We start from the raw sequence: 19,802 nt of genomic DNA, 5'->3' as shown, positions 1-19,802 counted from the left end.
GAACTGGATCAGTTTGCCTTTCCGGTTCCCTTCTCAGCCTTCCTACCAACCAATCTGGAGATGGGATGGATTGACTATGAACCTCTACGTGCACCTACTCGTGTGACTCTTCTTCCATTTCGCCAAGGATAGCTTCCACGAAGCTATCCTGACAAGCCTCTTCCTGGTGTGAGGAACTTTCTGGTCTTTGACTCCTTGGCTGATGGTGTCCTTGTGAAGGGTTAATGCTGAGTATGTTTGGTGCTGGAATGTTCTCTGGAGGTGGACCTGCTGGATGTGAAAACATTTCTACTTCCTGCACACTCAAGGAACTCACCGGTGAATGCTCCCTCTCTTTCCTTGCTCTCTTTTGTGGAGGTTCTTCCTACTGGACTTCTCCATGTCTTCTTGATTTTGGCGCCTAGCTGGAGAGTAGGGCGGAATTTGACTTGGTGAAGGATTCAATGTAGATTGTGAATCCTCCATGCCTCCTTGGTTTTGGCGCCTGGCTGGCATCTTGGGCAGAATTTTGACTTGATGGAGGATTCAGTGAAATTTGTGAATCCCCCATGCCTACTTGGTTTTGGTGCCTGGCTGGCATCTTGGGCAGAATTTTGACTTGGAGGATTCAGTGAAATATGTGAATCCTCCATGCCTCCTTGGTTTTGGAGCCTGGCTGGCATCTTGGGCAGAATTTTGACTTGGTGGAGGATTCAATGAAATATGTGAATCCTCCATGCCTCCTTGGTTTTGGAGCCTGGCTAGCATCTTGGGTAGAATTTTGACTTGGTGGAGGATTCAGTGAAATTTGTGAATCCTCCATGCCTCCTTGGTTTTGGCGCCTATAAGAATTTGGGATGATTTTTCCATACTTAGAGAAATTTCCTAAGCTTTCCATTCCAGGAGTGGGCCTCCAGCACTCAACCATCTTCTAGCTTTCTTTGTCTGCTTTCTCACTTTCCGGAAATAGAAATAGCTGCAAATGCCTGATCTTTGTTACCTTGTTGGAATGATCCTGTCAGAACAAACTTTCCAAAAATAGAAACCTTTAAAGTGTCAGCGTTAGACCCCTAGACAGGATACAAGGATGACTTACTATAAATAGAAACTTACTAAAAATAGAAATTACTAAAAAATAGTAAGCTTGATTTTTGACAAAATGACGACATTCCAGGACTCAATAAAATCCCTAAAAAATAGAAAGTTGCTCTGTTTTGGCTCAAATTTTACTGGGGGGTTCCTTGAAGGGTCTTGATTCCGATCGTATGTTCAATTTTTCCAAAACCCTAACAAAAACCCCTAAAATCTAGAACAAAAGGCAGAAACCCTAAAAAAAGGACAAAACAGGCCCTATACTTCACCAAACTCGCTCAAACGAAAAGCAGACTAAATCCAAATGACCCTCAAACAACTGCAAAGCGGAGAAACTAACGAGATTGCCACCAAAACTAACAAAAAACCAAGACCAAATGACCAAAAGGCCCTAAAAGTTAGGGGGTCCCTATCTGGGATAGGGTGATGTGTGATTAGGTCACACCATGCCCCTCTTTGGAACATCTCATCCCCATCTTCTTAAATACTAACAGTAATAACATGATTTAGACTATAAGTATACTAACTTCTAATGTATTATGAATATATATGATATTAAGTATGACTGTCATACATATTGCAGTTTATAACAATATTATTATTAGATTCTGCATAACAACTTTATCAGGCTTCATAAACTAAGCATACATATTAAACACATCCCCATGCATACCACCAAGAACACAAATGTTACTGCCTGTAACTTGATAACAATTCTGATCTGATCTGATCAATGGTGATGTCACTAGATGCTTTTGATTCCTTCCCTTTATATCTCTCAATTTGAGGGAGAGGTCACACCTCTTCATCATGTATGCCCTTTGGCAAGAGACATACCCTTTCACCATTACCACCCTTTGAAAGAGTGCAACTCTTCATTATTTCTACCCTTTGAAAGGGACACAGCCTTTCATAATCAGATGTGCACTTATTATTTAAATCAGATCCGCACTTCTCATTTCCAAATTATCCCCCCTCTCAAATGAGGTTCTCTTCTCCCTTTTATATCTCATTGTTGAGGGAGTCACAACTTTTCCTTTCATGTCTTTTGACTTTTCATTAACTTAATTAATTTTTAATTAATCAAATTTAATTATATTATTTTATATTTTAATTTAATTTTTAATGTTTTAATTTTATTATTATCATTTATTATTAAATTCTATTTCAAAGTGGGGACATTACAAGTGCCTTGATATTTGAGCCATGACTCTATTGCCAAATGAACATATGTGGCATAACTATTCTTTGCCTCAAAATCAACAGCACATTTGAACTTTCTTTGTCCCCTATCCTCATAATATAGCCCAATTTTCCAAGCTTACTTACCCTAGACAAAAACACCCTCCATATCTCTACAATGATTGCTCAATAATAACTACTTCCAAACTGTCTGTAATCTTAGCATTTTGCAAGTCAAGTATGCAAAACAATTACCTTCATATCATAATGCAAGCTACCATATTTCTCAGATCTATAAGTTTAGCAACCCTTCAAGTAACTTCATTTCTGACTGATTAGACAACTACCTTCAAACACAAGGGTTTAAAAGAGGAGCAGCAGACAGTAATTTGTACTTCAGATGTGAAGGTAATCATTTGCTGATTGTAGTTGTTTATGTAGATGATATCATTTTTGGTGGTAGTAAGAATCAAATGTGTGAAGAATTTGCTTCTAACATGCAAAAAGAATTTGAGATGTCTATGCTTCGAGAACTTTCTTTCTTCTTGGGATTGCAGATTTCACAATCAGATGAAGGGATATTTCTCTCACAGACTAAGTATGTTAGGGAGATGTTAAGAAATTCAGAATGGAGGATTGCCATCCTGTCAGTACTCCTATGGTCACTGGTTGCAAACTTAGTAAAAATGATGAATCCCCTGATGCGAGTCAGACTCAATATAGATCCATGATTGGAAGTCTCTTATATGTAACAACTACCAGGCCAGATATAATGCAAGTTGTTGGTGTAGCAGCATGGTATCAAGCATCACCAAAGGAAACACATGTACAAGCAGTTAAAAGAATCTTCAAGTATTTGAAGGGTACAATGAATTTTGGATTGTGGTACCCAAAATGTGATGATTTCACTCTCAAAGCATACACAGATGCTGATTGGGCAGGTGACAAGGATGATAGCAAAAGCACCAGTGGAGGAGCCTTTTTCCTTGGCAACAACCTTGTATCCTGGTTGAGCAAAAAACATGCTTCAATATCTCTATCTACCGCAGAGGCAGAGTACATTGCAGCAGCAGCATGTTGTATGCAAGTATTCTGGATGAAACAAACCTTGCAAGATGTTAAGATTGAGTATGATCATCCTATATCTATCTATTGTGATAATACAAGTGCAATCAGTATGTCAAAGAATCCAGTGATGCACTCCAGGACAAAACACGTCCCCATCAAAATTCATTTCTTAAGAGACCAGGTTCTTGAGCAGCAAGTAAAGCTAAAATATGTTCCAACAAAGGAACAGTTAGCAGATATCTTTACAAAGCCTCTTCCAAAAGAGACTTTTGAGTACCTAAGGGATAAATTGGGAGTAATATCACTCTCATCCTCTCAGTAAGCACTTCGTATGAAGCATACATTAAAAAGGGGCAGGTTACAAACAACAGAAAATCCCTTGCCATTGATGTCAAAGGGGGAGAAATTGGAGACAGGGGGAGTGTTGGTTTGAGGGGGAGCAATCTGGATTGTAAGGTTGCCATCAATGACAAAGGGGGAGATTGATGCAAGTATTGTCATTGATGTCAAATTAATTGAAAGTAGGAAGCATCTAAAATGACATCACAGAAAGAATGAAAGTATCTAAAAAATATCCTAGAGTCGGGTGTTGGTTTGGAAGTTTCCTGGCAAATCAGCACAATGAAGCAGAAGATTACAGTGAGCATGGTTCGTATCTATATCATTATCTGAAGGCAAAAATAGAAATCAAATGAAAACTATTAATGGAAAGACTTTATAAATAATCCGATATATTTATTACCCGATACATAGTTGAACTACTCGCGACTCGGCTCGACTCGCCAAGCCCCTGGGAAAAAAACTCGGCTAAAACTCGGGAAAAACTCGGAAAAACTCGGCGAAAAACTCGGCAACTTAAAAACACGCTTAAACTTAGTAAAAAACGCATTTTTTTTGCAATTTTTAATGAGAAGATGCATCCAATGAGTCAATAAATGATAACACAAAAGAAACAAGTTGATTCTAGATATATTTAAATGCAAAGTGTCTACAAAATCGCATCCTCATGAGGAATGCTGATGGCTGGAAGCCTGAAGCAAAATAGTAAATTACTAAATAGTTTTTGTAAAACCAAAAGTAAATACATCATCACAAATTACAATTACAACTTCCTCTTCCCAGCTCTAGCAAAAACATGGGGAGAGGTAGAACTAGAGGGTCTAGACTGTCTAGTCGTATAAGTCTGTTGTGGGACTGGGCGTGATTGTGCCTCCTCGCTCGGTATGGTTGATTGAGACTCATCCTCCATCCTAGATGAAGCTATGTCTCCACCTGCCTCTGGCACTGGCAATGAATCCTCATCCTCATCCTCCTCAATGTCATCCAGCCTGAAACCAAATCCACCCCCCTCCTCCATAGCCTGCCTCTCCAAATCAGTGATGTCAGTGTCGGAAAACAATGGAGGCTGCTCCTGTGATGTCCAATCACTGTAAGGATCTATATCATCTAAGTCAATTGGACCACCTTCTAGTTCCTCTACCTTCTTTACGCGCAATCGAAGATTATATTGCACGTAGACAAAGTCATTGAGCCGTTTCTGCGCTAACTTGCTTCTCTTCTTCATGTGGATTGCTTCAAACAAGCTCCAATTGCGCTCACAATTGGATGAACTGCAAGGCTGACATAAGACTCTGAGGGCAAATTTTTTGAGATGTGGGGTGTTTCCACCCCAATTTTGCCACCAAGCATCTGCAAAATAAATAAAATGGAAAAGTTAGAAAGCAAAGAGAAAAGAGAAAACATAATTTATCAATCATTTTAGTCTTTAGATCCCAAAATCCAAATGGCAAATGTTATACCTGGGGTTTGAGTGGTTCTTCCTCTCCTAGCTAGCTCTGAAGAGAATAGCTTACCCCTTCCTCCCTCATAATTTTGGAGCTCACTCACAATGAGGTCTCTCTCCTCAACATTAGGTACCATCCTCTCAATGCATGTACTGAGGCCCTCCATGACTTCTCCATTCGAATCTGAGTAAGAACCCCCGAACCTAAAACGAGGGTTGAGGAAGTACCCTGCTGCATGAATGGGTTGGTGGAGCTGATTGTTCCACCTCCTATCAACAATTTCCCAAATGGGATCAAATTTGAGCCTATCACCCTTGTAGTAATTTTTGATAGACTCTTTGGCCCTATCCATGGCCTCATAAAGATATCCCATTGGGGTTTTATCCCCATCCACCAAGCGAAGAACTCGAACCAAGGGCTCTGACACCTACAATTGAAAAATACAAATTACAAAAAGATCAAAATTTAAATAATGAAGTTACAAATTAGTAATGAGAGACTTGAATCAAGAATAACTAAAATTTAAAAATTAAAGTTTTGAAGTAACAACCTTCACAATCTCTGCAACCCTTTGTGCAAATTGGTTGTCGAAGACTATGCATGCGACAGCCTCTCCTTCGGGCTTCTTTGAATAAGGTGAGTTAAGCCATTCTCCACTCACAAACATTTGTTTCAAAGAAGTCAATGCAGCAAGAATGCTTTGCAACGTCAAGAAAATCGTTGCAAACCTTGTGACACCAGCTCTCACCAAATCTTTCCCTTGCGTGTGTTGTCTCATCAAATTTAGGACCCAAGGGTAATTGTAGATATATTTGGTAATCCTCCTTGCATCTTCCACAACTGGAGTCACCCACTCAAGTTTTCCTATGTCCTCCAAAAGAAGGTCAAGGACATGTGCTGCACAAGGTGTCCAAAAAAGAGTGGGGTGCCTCTCTTGGAGGATTCTTCCTGCAAAAGAAGAATTTATTCTTAAGAAATATGCAACCAAGTAAAACAAAGCCCACAACAAATGAGAATATTGCTAATGCCTAAAGGTGATAATTCAAAAGGATTCTACCTGCTGACACATATGCTGCTGCATTATCTGTGATGATTTGCACCACATTCTCTACCCCCACCTCCATGATGACACGCTCCAACATTCCAACCAATGTTTCTGCATTTTTCACCTTGTTGGAGGCATCAACAGATTTCAAGAACACTACATTGTCCTTGCAAGCGACCAAACAATTGATGATGGTGCAGTTCTTGCCATCTGTCCACCCATCAGAAAGAATGGTGCAGCCATAATTTGCCCAATCAATTTTTTGATCCTCCATCACTTCTCTTGCCCTAGCAACTGCATTTGTGAGCAACCTGTAAGTGCAAAGTGAAATTAGGTATTAGTACACAATTTTGATTTAATAAACAAGAAATCTAAAAAATAATTAAAAATGAAATCAAGTGGACTATGTAGTAATTTACTAACCTCCCACTCAAATCCCTGCGAGAAGGGGCCTTGTATCCCTTTCCTGAAACTGTCATAGCAGTCACCAAATTCAGCCAATAAGCATTCTCCGCCACATTGAATGCAATGTTGTTGAAGTACCAAAAATCAGCAAATGCAATGTCAGTTTTCTCATGTACCTCCTTATTCCATCCACTAGCCTCTAATGATGGTTGTCCTCCAGGTGTGTTTCTGGGCACAAAATAATCACCTATCGACCCTGATCGTTGTGATGGAAGTGGAACAGGGCCCCGGCCAGGTACTCTACTAGAGGAAGCAGAAGCAATGGGCGAGCTGATGGTCGGTTTGCGGATACGTGGGCCACGCTGAGAGCCCACTATGCCCTCAAGTGCTTCTTCTTCCTCTTCAAGGTCAATAGAAACACCCTGAGATTCAACTATCGCTGATCTCATGGCTAGTTTTGCCCTCTCCCTTTGCAATTTCTTCTCTTCCCCAGCTGCAAGTAGGGCATTCATTTGTCTTTTTATTTCTTCATTGGTCCCAGGGCATGCTCTAGCATCATGCCTATCTATTCCTGCAAGGTGGTATTTGAGGCAGTTGATGCCTCCATGAAGTATTCTCTCACACTTTATGCATATAATTGACCCAGGATCGGGTCCCTCATAGGCATACCTCCATGCCCCATCTCTAGCACCTCTAGGACGGGTGCCTATAAATCCAGATGGGCATGGATCTAGTGGCCATTGCTCCCTTGCCATGATTAATGCTTACTTAACCTACACATACAAAGTGCAAAAAAAAATTAACATTTTAGTTAAACAATTTAGCACTAAGCAAACTATCTACATTAGTTAAAATAAATTTAGACATCATTCGAAGTTTTTTTTTTTTAAAAGTAGGCTTTGAATTTTTTTTTGAAAACTAGATTCTTCAAAAAAAATTGTGAAAATTCAACAAGACTTGTGTTAAATCTTGTGTAAATAACTTAGAAATGATTTAGCCTACCTAGGAATCATTTATAATCAATCTAAATGCAACAAAAAATAAACAAATTGTTTTAAAAAAGCATAGAAAAAAAAATTTAAAAACTTACCTGGAATCTGATTTTCCCTTCAAATCCCCTTCAAATCCACTTGGAATCACTCAATAACCACCCCAAATCACCTTCCAAGCCTTCCAAATGAGTTTCCCCCTTCTCAGCCCAAAACATAATTGGAAAACAAAAAATAAATGAATTTTTAAGCCGTTTTCGGCTGTAAAGGAAACACAGGCGAGTTTTTTTCAAAAACTCGCCGAGTTTTTGAAAAAAACTCACCAAAAACTCGGCGAGTTTTCCTGGCGAGTAGAAGTCATTACTACTCGCCAGGCCCAAAAACTCGACGAGTTTTTGTCACTCGCCGAGTATTCGGCGAGTATGTCATCTATGACCCGATATATAATATGGAAAGACTTTATAATTATCGGCAAATATATTAATATAGCGGCAAGTTTATTAAAGCAAAAAATGTTTTGATGGTGGATGTATTAACCAAGTATTTTTTACGGCACCTCATGAGCGTTAATATATTGAACAATATTATCGGCGGCACACTTTAAATTAATTAAAGCGGAGATAGATATGGAGCGGCAAAATTAAAAGTGAAAAATAAATCTCGACAGCAAAAATTATTAAACTTTGTGTTTTGCAGAACGAACTTAATACCGGCTAAGAGAAAATAATATCGTAAATAAATTACATACCTTATTTTTACAATACATATTATCGGGCTTCATTAAGTTCAATGGTTTGTTTATTATGAAAAGTATTGTCTAAGGTATAGTGGCATAAGAGTTTATTAATATAAACAAAAGTGTTTGGCAAACAAATACTCCCGTAAAAAGTTTATTAATAGAATTTAACAAAAAGAAGTTATTGAAATATTGAAGGATATGACTTTTCAAACTAAAAGTCATGTTGGCTTGCAACCGGTGGAACTAGGACATATATATATGAATTTTTAAAAAATGCTTTGAGAAGGATGTTGATATGCTGGATATATATACTTTGTATAAAACTGTGGATTTTTGAAAGTATACCTCACGTAGGTGAAGTAAGAGGTGTGCAAAGAGAAACATGAACAATCAGTCCTAAAAGAGCATAAGTTTAGAATATAATAGCAGATATATAAACTTAGCACATGCAGATTTGAAATGAAGAGTAAGGCAGATTTATGATCAACTTACAGCAGATTTAAGAAAGAAATTGTGACATATTTGTATGAAGATGTGTATGCAGATTTAAAGAGTGTTACCATTGTCCATCATCCATTGTTACAGCAACATGTTCAAGATGGAAAATTAGATTTGTGAAGAGTGCGTTGGTGCTCACAATTTCAATAGAGTGAGTTGGTGCTTCCAGTGGGTTGGTGCTCACAAAACAGAGTTCGGGGGTTAGTGCTTCCAGTGGGTTGGTGCTCACAAAACAGAATTCGGGGGTTGGTGCTTCCAATGGGTTGGTGCTCACAAAACAGAGTTAGGGAGTTGGTGCTTCCAGTGGGTTGGTGCTCACAAAATTGTAAAAGAACATAAATATATAGCATTCATTTTCAGTGGCTTTCTCCCGCATTGGGTTTCCACTTAAATCTTTGTGTTATTGTGTTCATATGCAAAATTATTTTTAGTGATTGATTCTATCATATACTGATTTACCCCCCCTCTCAGTATAACTGTGTGCTCTTCATTCTCAATATTTATGAATTAGTTGTGCGAGATTTTGCAACATTCAAGATTTTATATTTTCTCTGCATTCTAATACATATTTCTAAATTTTCTGCTTTCCGTGATTTGTACCACAGAAGCAGATATCGGGAAAATATCATGAGAAATCATGATATCTCATTTCTCACCCTGTCTGCCAATAAATTCTCCAAAAACCTCAAAGATTTTGACTATGTTGATCAAAGAGAATTTTACAAAAAAATTACAATGTTTTACTGATTTTTCCATTTGTGTGGTTTACAGGTGGTTCAAAGTTGAAGTAGGCAAGGAAGAACATGGGCCCATGCCTGTATTCGGAAAAAGTGGCATCTTCCTTGTAGACAACAAATTCATAATTGGAAGTGAAATTGATAATTGGTCCCGCAGATGAATTGATTTGTTGTAACCATTCAGCTGAATGTGGCTCGGGTTTGGTCCCCATGTGAGGTTGGAATTTATCGCATGTCCTCCCTATATATAGCTGCCCCATCTCTCACAAACAGACAAAACCTACACCACATAGATGGGAGGAAATATATAGCAAAGAATCTCTGCCTGCACTAAAAAAGATGAGGTAGCAATAAAACAACACAGAGAGAATAAGGTACAGAAGTTGCCTATCAAGGCCACTGCCATCCGCATGCTGTCAATGGTCTTTTCCATGACTAATAGAAGAGTGTACCCACTGCTGTCAGTTTATTATCAATTTCTTATTTCACTGAATACACACTTTTCTTGTCCTTTTCAGTTCATTGGCCGCTTCAGAATTCACAATAAATTCAATTATTCTAGTTAAAAATTTAAAACATATTACATTAATTAATGACTATACATAAAACCAAGATAATATGTAGTTTTTTTTAGTTTTAAAAAAAAATACTAGCAATTTAGAGGAATCATACATGTATATAAGCAACACAATTAAAAAAAAATTAGTTGTGCGAGCATAGACCATGTTTTCTAACTGATGCCAAACCTATTTATCTTTTTATGGTATCACACATTAGAAATATAGCTATTTGTTTCCAATATTAGTAGCTAAAATAATAATAATTACTTATAAACAAAGTAAAAATTGATAGATGAACTTTTAACAGCTTACAAGAAACTCTGCAGGGACTTTGCCAATATCTTAGCCGCACCAGTTTAGAGGTTAATTTTTTGTGTTCCTTAACATTTAAAATGAAGTCTTCAAACTTTTCTTCTCAACATTTATTTAGCTAGAAAAAAAGATTTATAAGATGTATTGCTTAAAAGAAGTAGAAGAAGAAACACATTTAGTTTTACCATATTTATAGGAATATGAACAAATAGATGAAGTAGCATATCCCAAAGTACTAACAGGTGCAACTTTGGTGAGTAAATACATAAGATTAAGATATCCCAAGTGCATAAATTTTAATTTAGATCTTAAGACCTAGCTCATTAGGGACCCATATATACCTATTGTTTGGTTACAATGCGATCATAGAGGTGGAGATAGGGCAAACTCTGAGGATCCAAAGAGAACTTCTCTCCTTCACAACACAATAGAGTGTGCAAATGAGAGCATAAAAGTTGGTGTCCTCATTAGGAAAGCTGCAGTAGGGGTAATAATAGGGGCCATAACAAGGAATTTAACCACAAAAAATAGAATTAGGAGACACAATAAAGGCAACTGCAGGTGCTATCAAAGCCACCAGACTGCACTAGAAATGTGTACTTATAACAAAGATGTGAGCAATTTGAGGCTTGTGCATTGGAGCATATAGTGGCATACTTATACGGTGTACTTTGTAGTCAAACTATGTAGCAATGCACTATGGAGCATGCGCTTAATCAGCAATCTCAGAACTAGAGAGTAAAAATTCATAATTCAAAATTCTGTTTTAGAATCTCCTTAACATTCACTCTACATGCGATTAAGATGTCCTTACACATTAAAAAAAATCAGTTATCTCTCTTTTTTGAATTTCTGTGTTTTTGGGGCTCCCATTATTTTCCCATGTTAAATTCCAATAAATTGAAAAGTAAAACAACTTTATCTTTTGGCTTTTGCCCAGAAATTATTGAGAAAGATTTTTGCTTCTATGATTAACAGAGCTAAGCATCTAGGTAATCCCATACACTTTTGTTTATCTTTTCTATTGCATTCATACTTTGAAGTTTGAAGCTACACTTATCTTAATTCATAGGAAAACCGTTTTTTTCAAAAAGTAAATTGTCACCTCTTCTTCATGTTTTCTGCAGGTGCGGTTCGGTTCAAGCCTAATATCTCATATGGGTTACTTGCATCCAAAGCAATGATCCTTGCCACCTAGTTAAAATGATTTAAATCAGGAATTAATATTATCATTGCTCAGAAAATCCAAAAAAATGCTAACGGACAAGGAATATATCATCTGTAGTTGAGATCAGAACAAATTTATGCAAATTTTACAGAAAGCAATTGATTTAGGAGAATACATTGCATGGTCCTATATAGCACTTGAAAAAAAAAGGTTCCATTTGGAAATTTTTAAAATGGAAATTCCTAATCAGCTACAACATTGCAAGAATCTGCAGGGTTTTTGGCAACCCAGGTTTCCTTAAGGCTAATTGCATTGCAAGGTCCTATATAGAAAATTTTTTTTTAAAAAGTTCCATTTGGAAATTTTTAAAATGGAAATTCCTAATCAGCTACAACATTGCAAGAATCTGCAGGGTTTTTGGCAACCCAGGTTTCCTTAAGGCTAATTGTATTATGGAGGATTTTAACTAAGAGAAAGATGACATTTAACAAAACATACTGCTAAACAATGATGGCTATAATGACCAGAACTAAGAACCATTTAAGAAAGAAAGCTTGGGAACCCAGAACTCAAGCATAAACAAAACTTTGACTCACCTACCTGAATCAAGGAACAGGACACGAATTGATTTCATGACATTGCAGTGGCGATGAAACAGAAATGACTAAGATCCAACAAATTTCTGTACTACAATAAGATTTACTTTCTCCGACCATATCCAAACATCAAAAATTGATTTGTGACAGTCATGTAGTTACTTTCAAACTCTACCATACCACAAGTCAATGACAGCTAAGGATTTAAATCTAGTATTTTATTCACCAGGAAACATGCTATTGATATTCTAACCTATTCAATCAAAATGTTCTGCACAAGACAACAATTTTAAATCTACTAATATATTCACTATGTTATGAATACTCAGCATGGTCTTGTTGCAATCAACAGAAAAAGTAACCCTACCTCTTCAAAGCGCTCTGCATCATTTGCTGATTCTGCTTCAGCAACAGCAGATGGAGGAGGGGGTCCTATCAGGACATCATTCTCCAATTCCTCCTCAGCTTCCCTGAGAATTTTCAACAGGACATCCTCTTTACAACAATGAAATCACTGTTTTGTTGCTATGAGCAGTGGCATGAATATAAGATCTACTATATCATAATTTTCTTATTAACTGGAAATTCAAAATAATTTAAAGAATTGCAAACAGAAACCTTAAAGCTGCTTCTGCCTCAGTTAATTTTGCAGCAGCTGCTAACATTTCTGCCGATGGCATAGCTGGACCAATCATCCTGGGAGAAAGTCAAGAAAGCATAAAAAACAAATCATAAGAACAAGAAATCACCATATTGCATACACGAATGTGATATTTGATATTATCATTCGTAATCTGAATTGGATCACTAAGTGTTGGCAAAATAAATTAAGTAGGCCATTTTTCTCAAACAAGATAGTATGTAACTTGGAACACTTCTGAAAACCACTATCCAATGACTTGCGATCAAGAATGTCAGGCAGTTCATAGGTTTGCTGCTATGTTACTTCATCTTCCCAGTGATCAACTGGATCTGGGTCCAGTTCGAATTGGATCCGTGGTCCACTTCGGTTCCCCTGAGGATTGTAGCAGGGAACAGCCATAGAGAGTTGAGTTGATTTGGGACAAACGTGGGGAGGACCTGGACAGATCCAGGTGCACCTGCAAAGAACCTGTCACATTTCTGACATAATTTTATTTTATTTTTGCTTTTTCTTTCATTGACTTTGACAAGTTTTTATAGAGCTAACTCGCAGAGTTTTCTAACCAGCTTTTGACAATTTTCAGCAAGCACTTGTTGGGTGCTTGGTGAGTCTGAGCCCTAGCTTTGCATCAAGCATGAAAAAAGTGGATTAAACACTCAAAAAACATTGTTTTTTGGCTTTATAAGTACTGTTTTCTGCCTTTTGAAAAATTATGAAAATAGTGTGCTACCCCCAAACCCCCACAATGTTGTGGTATATGGAGCTAGAGCATACTGACTTGGATGCTTCCATTTTCCAACATGTTGTACTTGAGGAGTCCAAAAATGAGCACTTTTTTTACTGTCAGTGGCAATTGTTAGTTTTAATTAGGGTGAAGAGCGGATTCCAATTGCCTAAGGCAAAATTGGAATCCGCCCTTTAGGGCTAGGCCCTTTCTCACACGCCACCCTCCAATAGGGCTGGGCCCTTTCTCACACGCCACCCTCCAATAGGGCCAACCATATATCTCACGCCACTTGATGTGCCTCTCATGAAACGTGTTAAGGAAAATAATTAATAAATAAAATATAATTATTGCTAGCCGACCTAGAGGTCTACCATCAAGAGGAAGATATATATGTGTGTACTTCAAGATGAAGTAAATTAATTCATATCTCACACACATCAGCAAATGCGATCTGCTCTGCTCCTAAATGTGATCTGCCCTCTTACACTTGGCAAATCTGCTCCTTGGTGAACTGCAAGAACATTTGGTTATATGCTGCTTCAGCCTGTTGAAGTCATCTTCAGCTGATTGGTGTCTTGGTCATCTACAGCTAGGGCATCATTCTACATCACCTTGGCAACATGCTGTTTGGATAGCAATCAGAGATAAGTGTTGTAATCAGAACATTATGCTTAATACATAATCAGATCTGAGGATCTTTCTTGCTGGGTTTTTCCTCCTAGGAGGTTTTCCCAGGGTACTTGTGTGTTGTGAGTTCATTCTGTTCATTTCTCTACTTTTGCTTAATTCTGGAAAAATACTAACACTAACAACAATCAATATTAATCTGGAAATTAAGATAAATTTCTATTTTCTGAGTATTGTATTAATCTAAAAGACTAAATTCAACAGCAATGGCACTGCTTGTGTTTCTTAAAATGTTCCCACATCATCTAATGTCAATGTTGATGATTTAGAAAATCCATAACACTAAAAATTAATTGTTGATCTTGATATTATTATTTTAATATTGACTTGAAGCAAGTTTGAACTATGGATATTTTATAATATAATCATTTATGTTTTATATGACATTTGAGTTTATCGTGGTTTTATTGATTATATGATGCTATGTGGTATCTTAAATTTAATTCCTGCTTTTAGGCTGCAAATATTATATAATTGACTTTAAGTTTGAACTATGAGTATTTTATAATATTATCATTTATGGCATATGCAACACATCTACAGTAGAATTCTATTGCATTTATATATTCCTCTTGACAAATACTCATTTTTAAAAAGACAGCACCTGATTTCAATTCTGTGTGCAAAATTTATGGCATGTTGCAGGAATTCTTGCACAGTTAAGCAGCAACTCATGTATCAGTGGCAGTTATGTAACAGCTTAAAGTATCACTCTCACAGCTTTTGAGGATGACATATATAAATATACCCTAATGGAACACTATAAGACAATTTATGTTTTTTTAACAATTCTTTCTTCTTGGTTGAGTGTCTTCGAAGCTGGAGTGATAAAGAAGACAAATTGAGCAAATTGCAGAGTTAGTAGAGGTATTTGGGCATTTTGCTATTGAAAAGAATGTCCATGAAGGCCTTCAGAAGGAAGCAAACCTGTAACATCATAAAGATTTAGCTGCAAGAGTAAAAATTTCCTCAATCTTCTAGAGTTTTGTTCCCACATTGGATTTCTTTAGGGTAAGCATTGTTAGGGGTAAATAGCTTATGTTGGTAAGAATAATAATTATAATCGTGTTTATGTTGTGTTTATGGTTATGTTGCGTCCCCGAGGGGTTCCCGTCAGGTAGTTGGGAGTTGGTGACGGTTGGCAACTTGGCCAACCGTCAGGTCTATATATTGTTTGGATGGAACCTCAGCAAGGGAGATGATGTATGGATATATTCTAGATAAATCAATAAAGATTTAACTCTTCTTGTCTAGGTTGTTTATCATTATTACTTATGTTGTGACATATGAATGTACTGGTACATGAATAATTGGTACGTGTGGAAAACACTGTGTTATCTGTGAGTTTTATCAACCTTACATTAAGGACTAAACATTTTGGCGAAGTTGCCTGAACGAACCTGGAGATAACTATGGCGGCAGGCGGAAGGAATTAATGGGCCGGCCATTCAACCAGCAATTAATTGTCATGAACAGCGACACGCACGAAGAGAGTACCGCGGAAGAGGCACGAGATGATCAGTTGACGGCAGACTTGGTAGAGTTGTGGGACGTGTCGGTCACGCAGTACGTGCAGAGAGAGGCTCAGGAGAGAGCCGTCTCGGAAGGCACGGTACGTGGTGGACTCACCGTCAGCACTCCCGTCTTTGACTTGCTCGGAAGTATTCCAAGGTTACTCGCCAGAAATCTAATTACACTTCAAGACCGAAGGGAGGAAACTGCACGAGAACTCCGTCAGCAACAAGTACTCTGAAGGTACGAGGAGCGGAGCCGTAGGGAGGAAGAGGAGAGAGAGGCTAGTTGACGTCGTACCTCTGGCACTTGATGCCCCTACGGCCAAACAAGGACAAACGTACCACTGCCACCGAAGGAGTGGATGAGGGAGCTGTACAGCGATATCTCCGCATAAAAGAACAAGCCGAAAGGAGACGGCGGTTAAGGGAGGTTGCTGACTCGAAGAGCCTGGAGAGACACAGCAGAAGTCGGAGTGTGAGTCGGAGTCGTAGTCGGGAGAGACAAAGGCCGTGTACATGGAAGGAGTTGGCCGAGGTCCCCAGGAACCTGCCACTTCCAGATGTAGCGGAGGAAGATCTCGCCAACCAGGCCCCACACTCGACGTCAAGTGAAGAGGACTCCAGAGCCGAGTCGCATAGCAACCCGTCGAAATATTCTGAACAAGGAGAGGAGGCGGTACGAGACCTGCACGAAGAGATTGCCACTATTTTTTAAGCAACATTATCTGGCATTAGGAATTTGTCCTTGTCAAAGGGTATCAAAATAGGAGGGTCAGATCCAAAAACCCCGGGAAGGAGGACTATAGGAGCGAGAGTGACCAAAGCCCTATGAACAAGGGCTCAACCAGGCCAAGGGCGTACGGTACCCTCCGGACACATAATACCTTTTCGGCATATAGTCATTTCCAAGCGCTACATAAAACCATCCAGGCAAGAACAATGGCACACACCCCAGAGAAACAAAAGCTTCCAAAATTCATGGGCAACAAGTCTGAGGACCCTGTACGGCATTGTAAGACATGCGTGACCATTTGGGAGGCAAATGGCCAGGACGATCGGGATTCCTGGTTGAAGGCATTTCCAACCACTCTGTGAGGAATAGCCATTGACTGGTATACGGACTTGGATGCCCAATATAAGACGTCTTGGAGCAATCTGAAGAAGGCTTTCGAAGAGGAGTTCAAACTCCTACGGGATGACAACGAAATTGTGGCGGAGATTTACAACACCAAACAAGGAAAAAATGAAAGTGTGCCCGCATATAACAGAAGGCTAAGGGAGCTACTTAACAAAATGGAGAACCAACCGGCTGATGGCCTCAAGAAGCGGTGGTTTGTGGAAGGATTGGTACCGTCCCTCAGACGGACGATGAAAGTGGTCCCTCCGCCCTCATATGATGAAGAGTACAACCACGCGATGGATATTGAAAGTGAAAACAAGACATCCCGGGGGAAGCGACGGGTGAGCGACGATGACAGTACAGATGAAGACAGTGATGGGGGGTCCAAAACCATGCAAGCACTCCGGAAGGATATGATGAGGATGATGAAAGAATTAAAGGGTGACAAGGAAAGTGGCAGGGAAGGAAAAGAACTATGGTGCACCGACTGCAAGACTGAAGGACACACTAAGGGAAGTTGTCCCCGCAAAGTTTTCAGTGACATCTGCCAAGTAATGGGACATTCCACTAAGGAATGCCTGTACAACTTGAAAGCACGAAGCACACAAGTGCTCTACGCCCAACCCAACCAAGCCACACCGCCGGCGACACCTCCAAAGCTAACAGCAAACTCTGACGCCTCGTGGAGGGTATAGAAACAATCGGCGAGGTAACAATAGATCCAATAATAACACACCGAGGAGTAGAATTCAATATGACACGAAGGGGCGACCCATTATTCAATGCAGGAAGTGCAACAAATGGGGTCACTTTGCGCGGGAATGCCAAAATGGGGTGATGCAGGAAGTTTGTTATGCAGATGGTGCGGCCTAGGAAATCGCGAGGACATAGATTGTCCAAAGCAAAAAGGGGTGAATATGTTGGACGTGGAAGGACCGAGAGAAGGCGTATTGGCAATCACAAGATTGCAAAACAAGAAAGCCATGTATCCTAACCCTCGCACGGAAAAGGAAAGGCTTTAGGAAGCCAGGGTGGACATCAAGCGGGTGATGGCAGACGAGCGGAGGGCCTCGCACCTGGCTGCCAATACACCACTCCAGTCAAGACTAGAGAAAACTATCATTAAGCAGATGTTACAGACCACAATACCCATACGGGTATCCAACCTCCTAAAGACCATGCCACAATTGAGGATGGCCTTGGCGAATGCAACCGGCGACACCACCGTCGGCCAGGAACACCGAGCGATGATAGAACCACATAGTACAACTCCGGCGAAGGAACCTAGTACGAAAGCCATGGACCCTATGCTACTGACAGTAAGCATTGGACGAAAACCTGTCGTGGTGGAGATGGACATAATCGGACAAAAGCTCGCCAACACCATTGTGGATGGCGGGCCCAGAGTCAACGTACTACCGGAGGAAACATGGAGAAGCCTTGGCAAGCCTACTCTCTGGCCACCAACATTCCATCTGGTCGGTGCAGACCAACACGGTATCAAACCTCTCGATACTCTCATGGCACAAAAGGTAGTGATCGGGACACAACAATTCATTCTTAATTTCGTAGTCATTCCACTGGAAAGAAAAGCGTATGACGCCCTCCTCGGAAGGGGGTGGCTGATCATGGCTAGAGCCAATCATAACTGGAAGAAGAATACACTCTCAATCGAAAGTGAAGGCCATAAGTATGTGATTGACCTGAGGAATCAATCCGTCAATGAAGAGCTTGCGTCGTCTGACTCCGACTTGGAGGACTCAAGCAGATGGGAGTGGGGTTCCGAAGGAGATAGAGGAGGGAGGGAACCCAACGAGGAAGGAGTGTTGGAATTGGACGGATGCTCTGAAGATGGAACTAGTTCATTGGCCGGACTCTTCCATTGGTAGATGGAGGACTACGAGGTCTTCCACCCAGAGTGCCACATGCTGCAAATATGCAAGATTGGGGAATCAAGCGGCGGTACGGAAGAGCAGTCATTTCCCCCGAAGTACGGTAGGTACCAGGAAGGGATGGCACGGGTGGATGTCACACCAGCACACCGGTTTGAACAAGATAAACCTACTACAAAGAATAAGTTAGGGGGGCACCTTAGTAAATTGAAGAGAAGAAATCGAAGCAAACTTGGCAACAGGACGAAATCGAGAAGAAGAAGACAAGGATCCGCACGGCCAGGCACAGAGGAGAGATTAAATCCGTACAACATATGGACTGACCGTACGGACGAGTGCGAGGAGGCGTGGAAGGAACCAATGGTTGATCTGTACGGCGTACAGATTGCCCGAACAAAGGCGCGTGAAGACCAAGCATCGAATCCATACCGTGAAGACCAAGCATCGAATCCGTACGGTGTACGGATTGTGCGTACGAACGTAGCAGAAGTCGAGGCGAGCAAGGTACAACAGAACATCTCGTACGATGTAGGCGATCACACCTAACCCGTACGGTTTGTGTCGATCACATCAAACCAGTCGTAATTTACAGCACCATGTACGACAATCACACCAAAATAGTTTGTATGAGGTACATTGCAGACTGTACAGCGAATTGAGAAGTCTGAACAGCAGCGTACGGCTACCTATGCAGAGGAGGAGAAGAATGTACGGACAGGAAGAAGAAGACCGTACGGAGGCCGACACAGGGAAATCCGTACACGTAGGGAACAAGCATATATAAAAATTGAAAGCATTTGTTGGAAAATTTGTGCCATCTGTACAGAGTTATCTGCAGAGTTTGCAAAAGTTGAAGAGGTTGTACGGTCAAGAGAGGGAAGTGTACAGACCAATCCGTACGGTGGAGAGGCAGCAGCTAGTATAATGGTCTGTACCAATTGGCAAGTCACACTGGCAAACCATTATAATAACGGCCAAGGACGGGAGAAAGACAGGGAAACAAGGCAAAATAGTTGCAACACAACCATGATAGCTACAGATCCAGCCAGCAGCAGGAAGAAGGCC

At 39.9% G+C, this 19,802-nt stretch overlaps 2 protein-coding genes across 2 annotated transcripts in view; both read right to left on the bottom strand.

Annotated features, from left to right (window-relative positions):
* LOC131060696 (uncharacterized) overlaps positions 1–19,802 on the bottom strand; it is a 180,895-nt gene that overhangs the window by 100,658 nt on the left and 60,435 nt on the right. The window contains exons 3-5 of the mRNA XM_057994028.2: positions 12,773–12,850; positions 12,522–12,624; positions 11,496–11,584 (exon numbers count right to left, since the gene is read on the bottom strand). Of these exons, the coding sequence (XP_057850011.2) occupies positions 11,496–11,584; positions 12,522–12,624; positions 12,773–12,850 (270 nt within the window). The remainder of the gene's footprint in view (positions 1–11,495; positions 11,585–12,521; positions 12,625–12,772; positions 12,851–19,802) is intronic.
* On the bottom strand, positions 4,237–7,366 carry LOC131856141 (uncharacterized). Its single transcript, XM_059207544.1, has 5 exons — positions 6,574–7,366; positions 6,163–6,461; positions 5,656–6,053; positions 5,121–5,532; positions 4,237–5,010 (listed from the first exon to the last, which is right to left on the bottom strand). Exons 1-5 carry the CDS (start codon positions 7,308–7,310, stop codon positions 4,424–4,426), a joined length of 2,433 nt encoding a protein of 810 aa, XP_059063527.1. The 5' UTR covers positions 7,311–7,366; the 3' UTR covers positions 4,237–4,423.

This window comes from Cryptomeria japonica, chromosome 6 (genome assembly GCF_030272615.1).
Source record: "Cryptomeria japonica chromosome 6, Sugi_1.0, whole genome shotgun sequence".
NCBI lineage: Eukaryota > Viridiplantae > Streptophyta > Pinopsida > Cupressales > Cupressaceae > Cryptomeria > Cryptomeria japonica.
This window is presented reverse-complemented; position numbering and strand designations above follow the sequence as displayed.

Excerpts from the sequence above, each read along its gene's own strand:
- LOC131856141 (XM_059207544.1), bottom strand. The coding sequence starts at position 7,310 with ATGGCAAGGGAGCAATGGCCACTAGATCCATGCCCATCTGGATTTATA. Across the intron at positions 6,462-6,573 it reads CGCAGGGATTTGAGTGGGAG|GTTGCTCACAAATGCAGTTG; the intron begins GTTAGTAAATTA and ends TTGCACTTACAG. Across the intron at positions 5,011-5,120 it reads AAGAACCACTCAAACCCCAG|ATGCTTGGTGGCAAAATTGG; the intron begins GTATAACATTTG and ends TTTATTTTGCAG.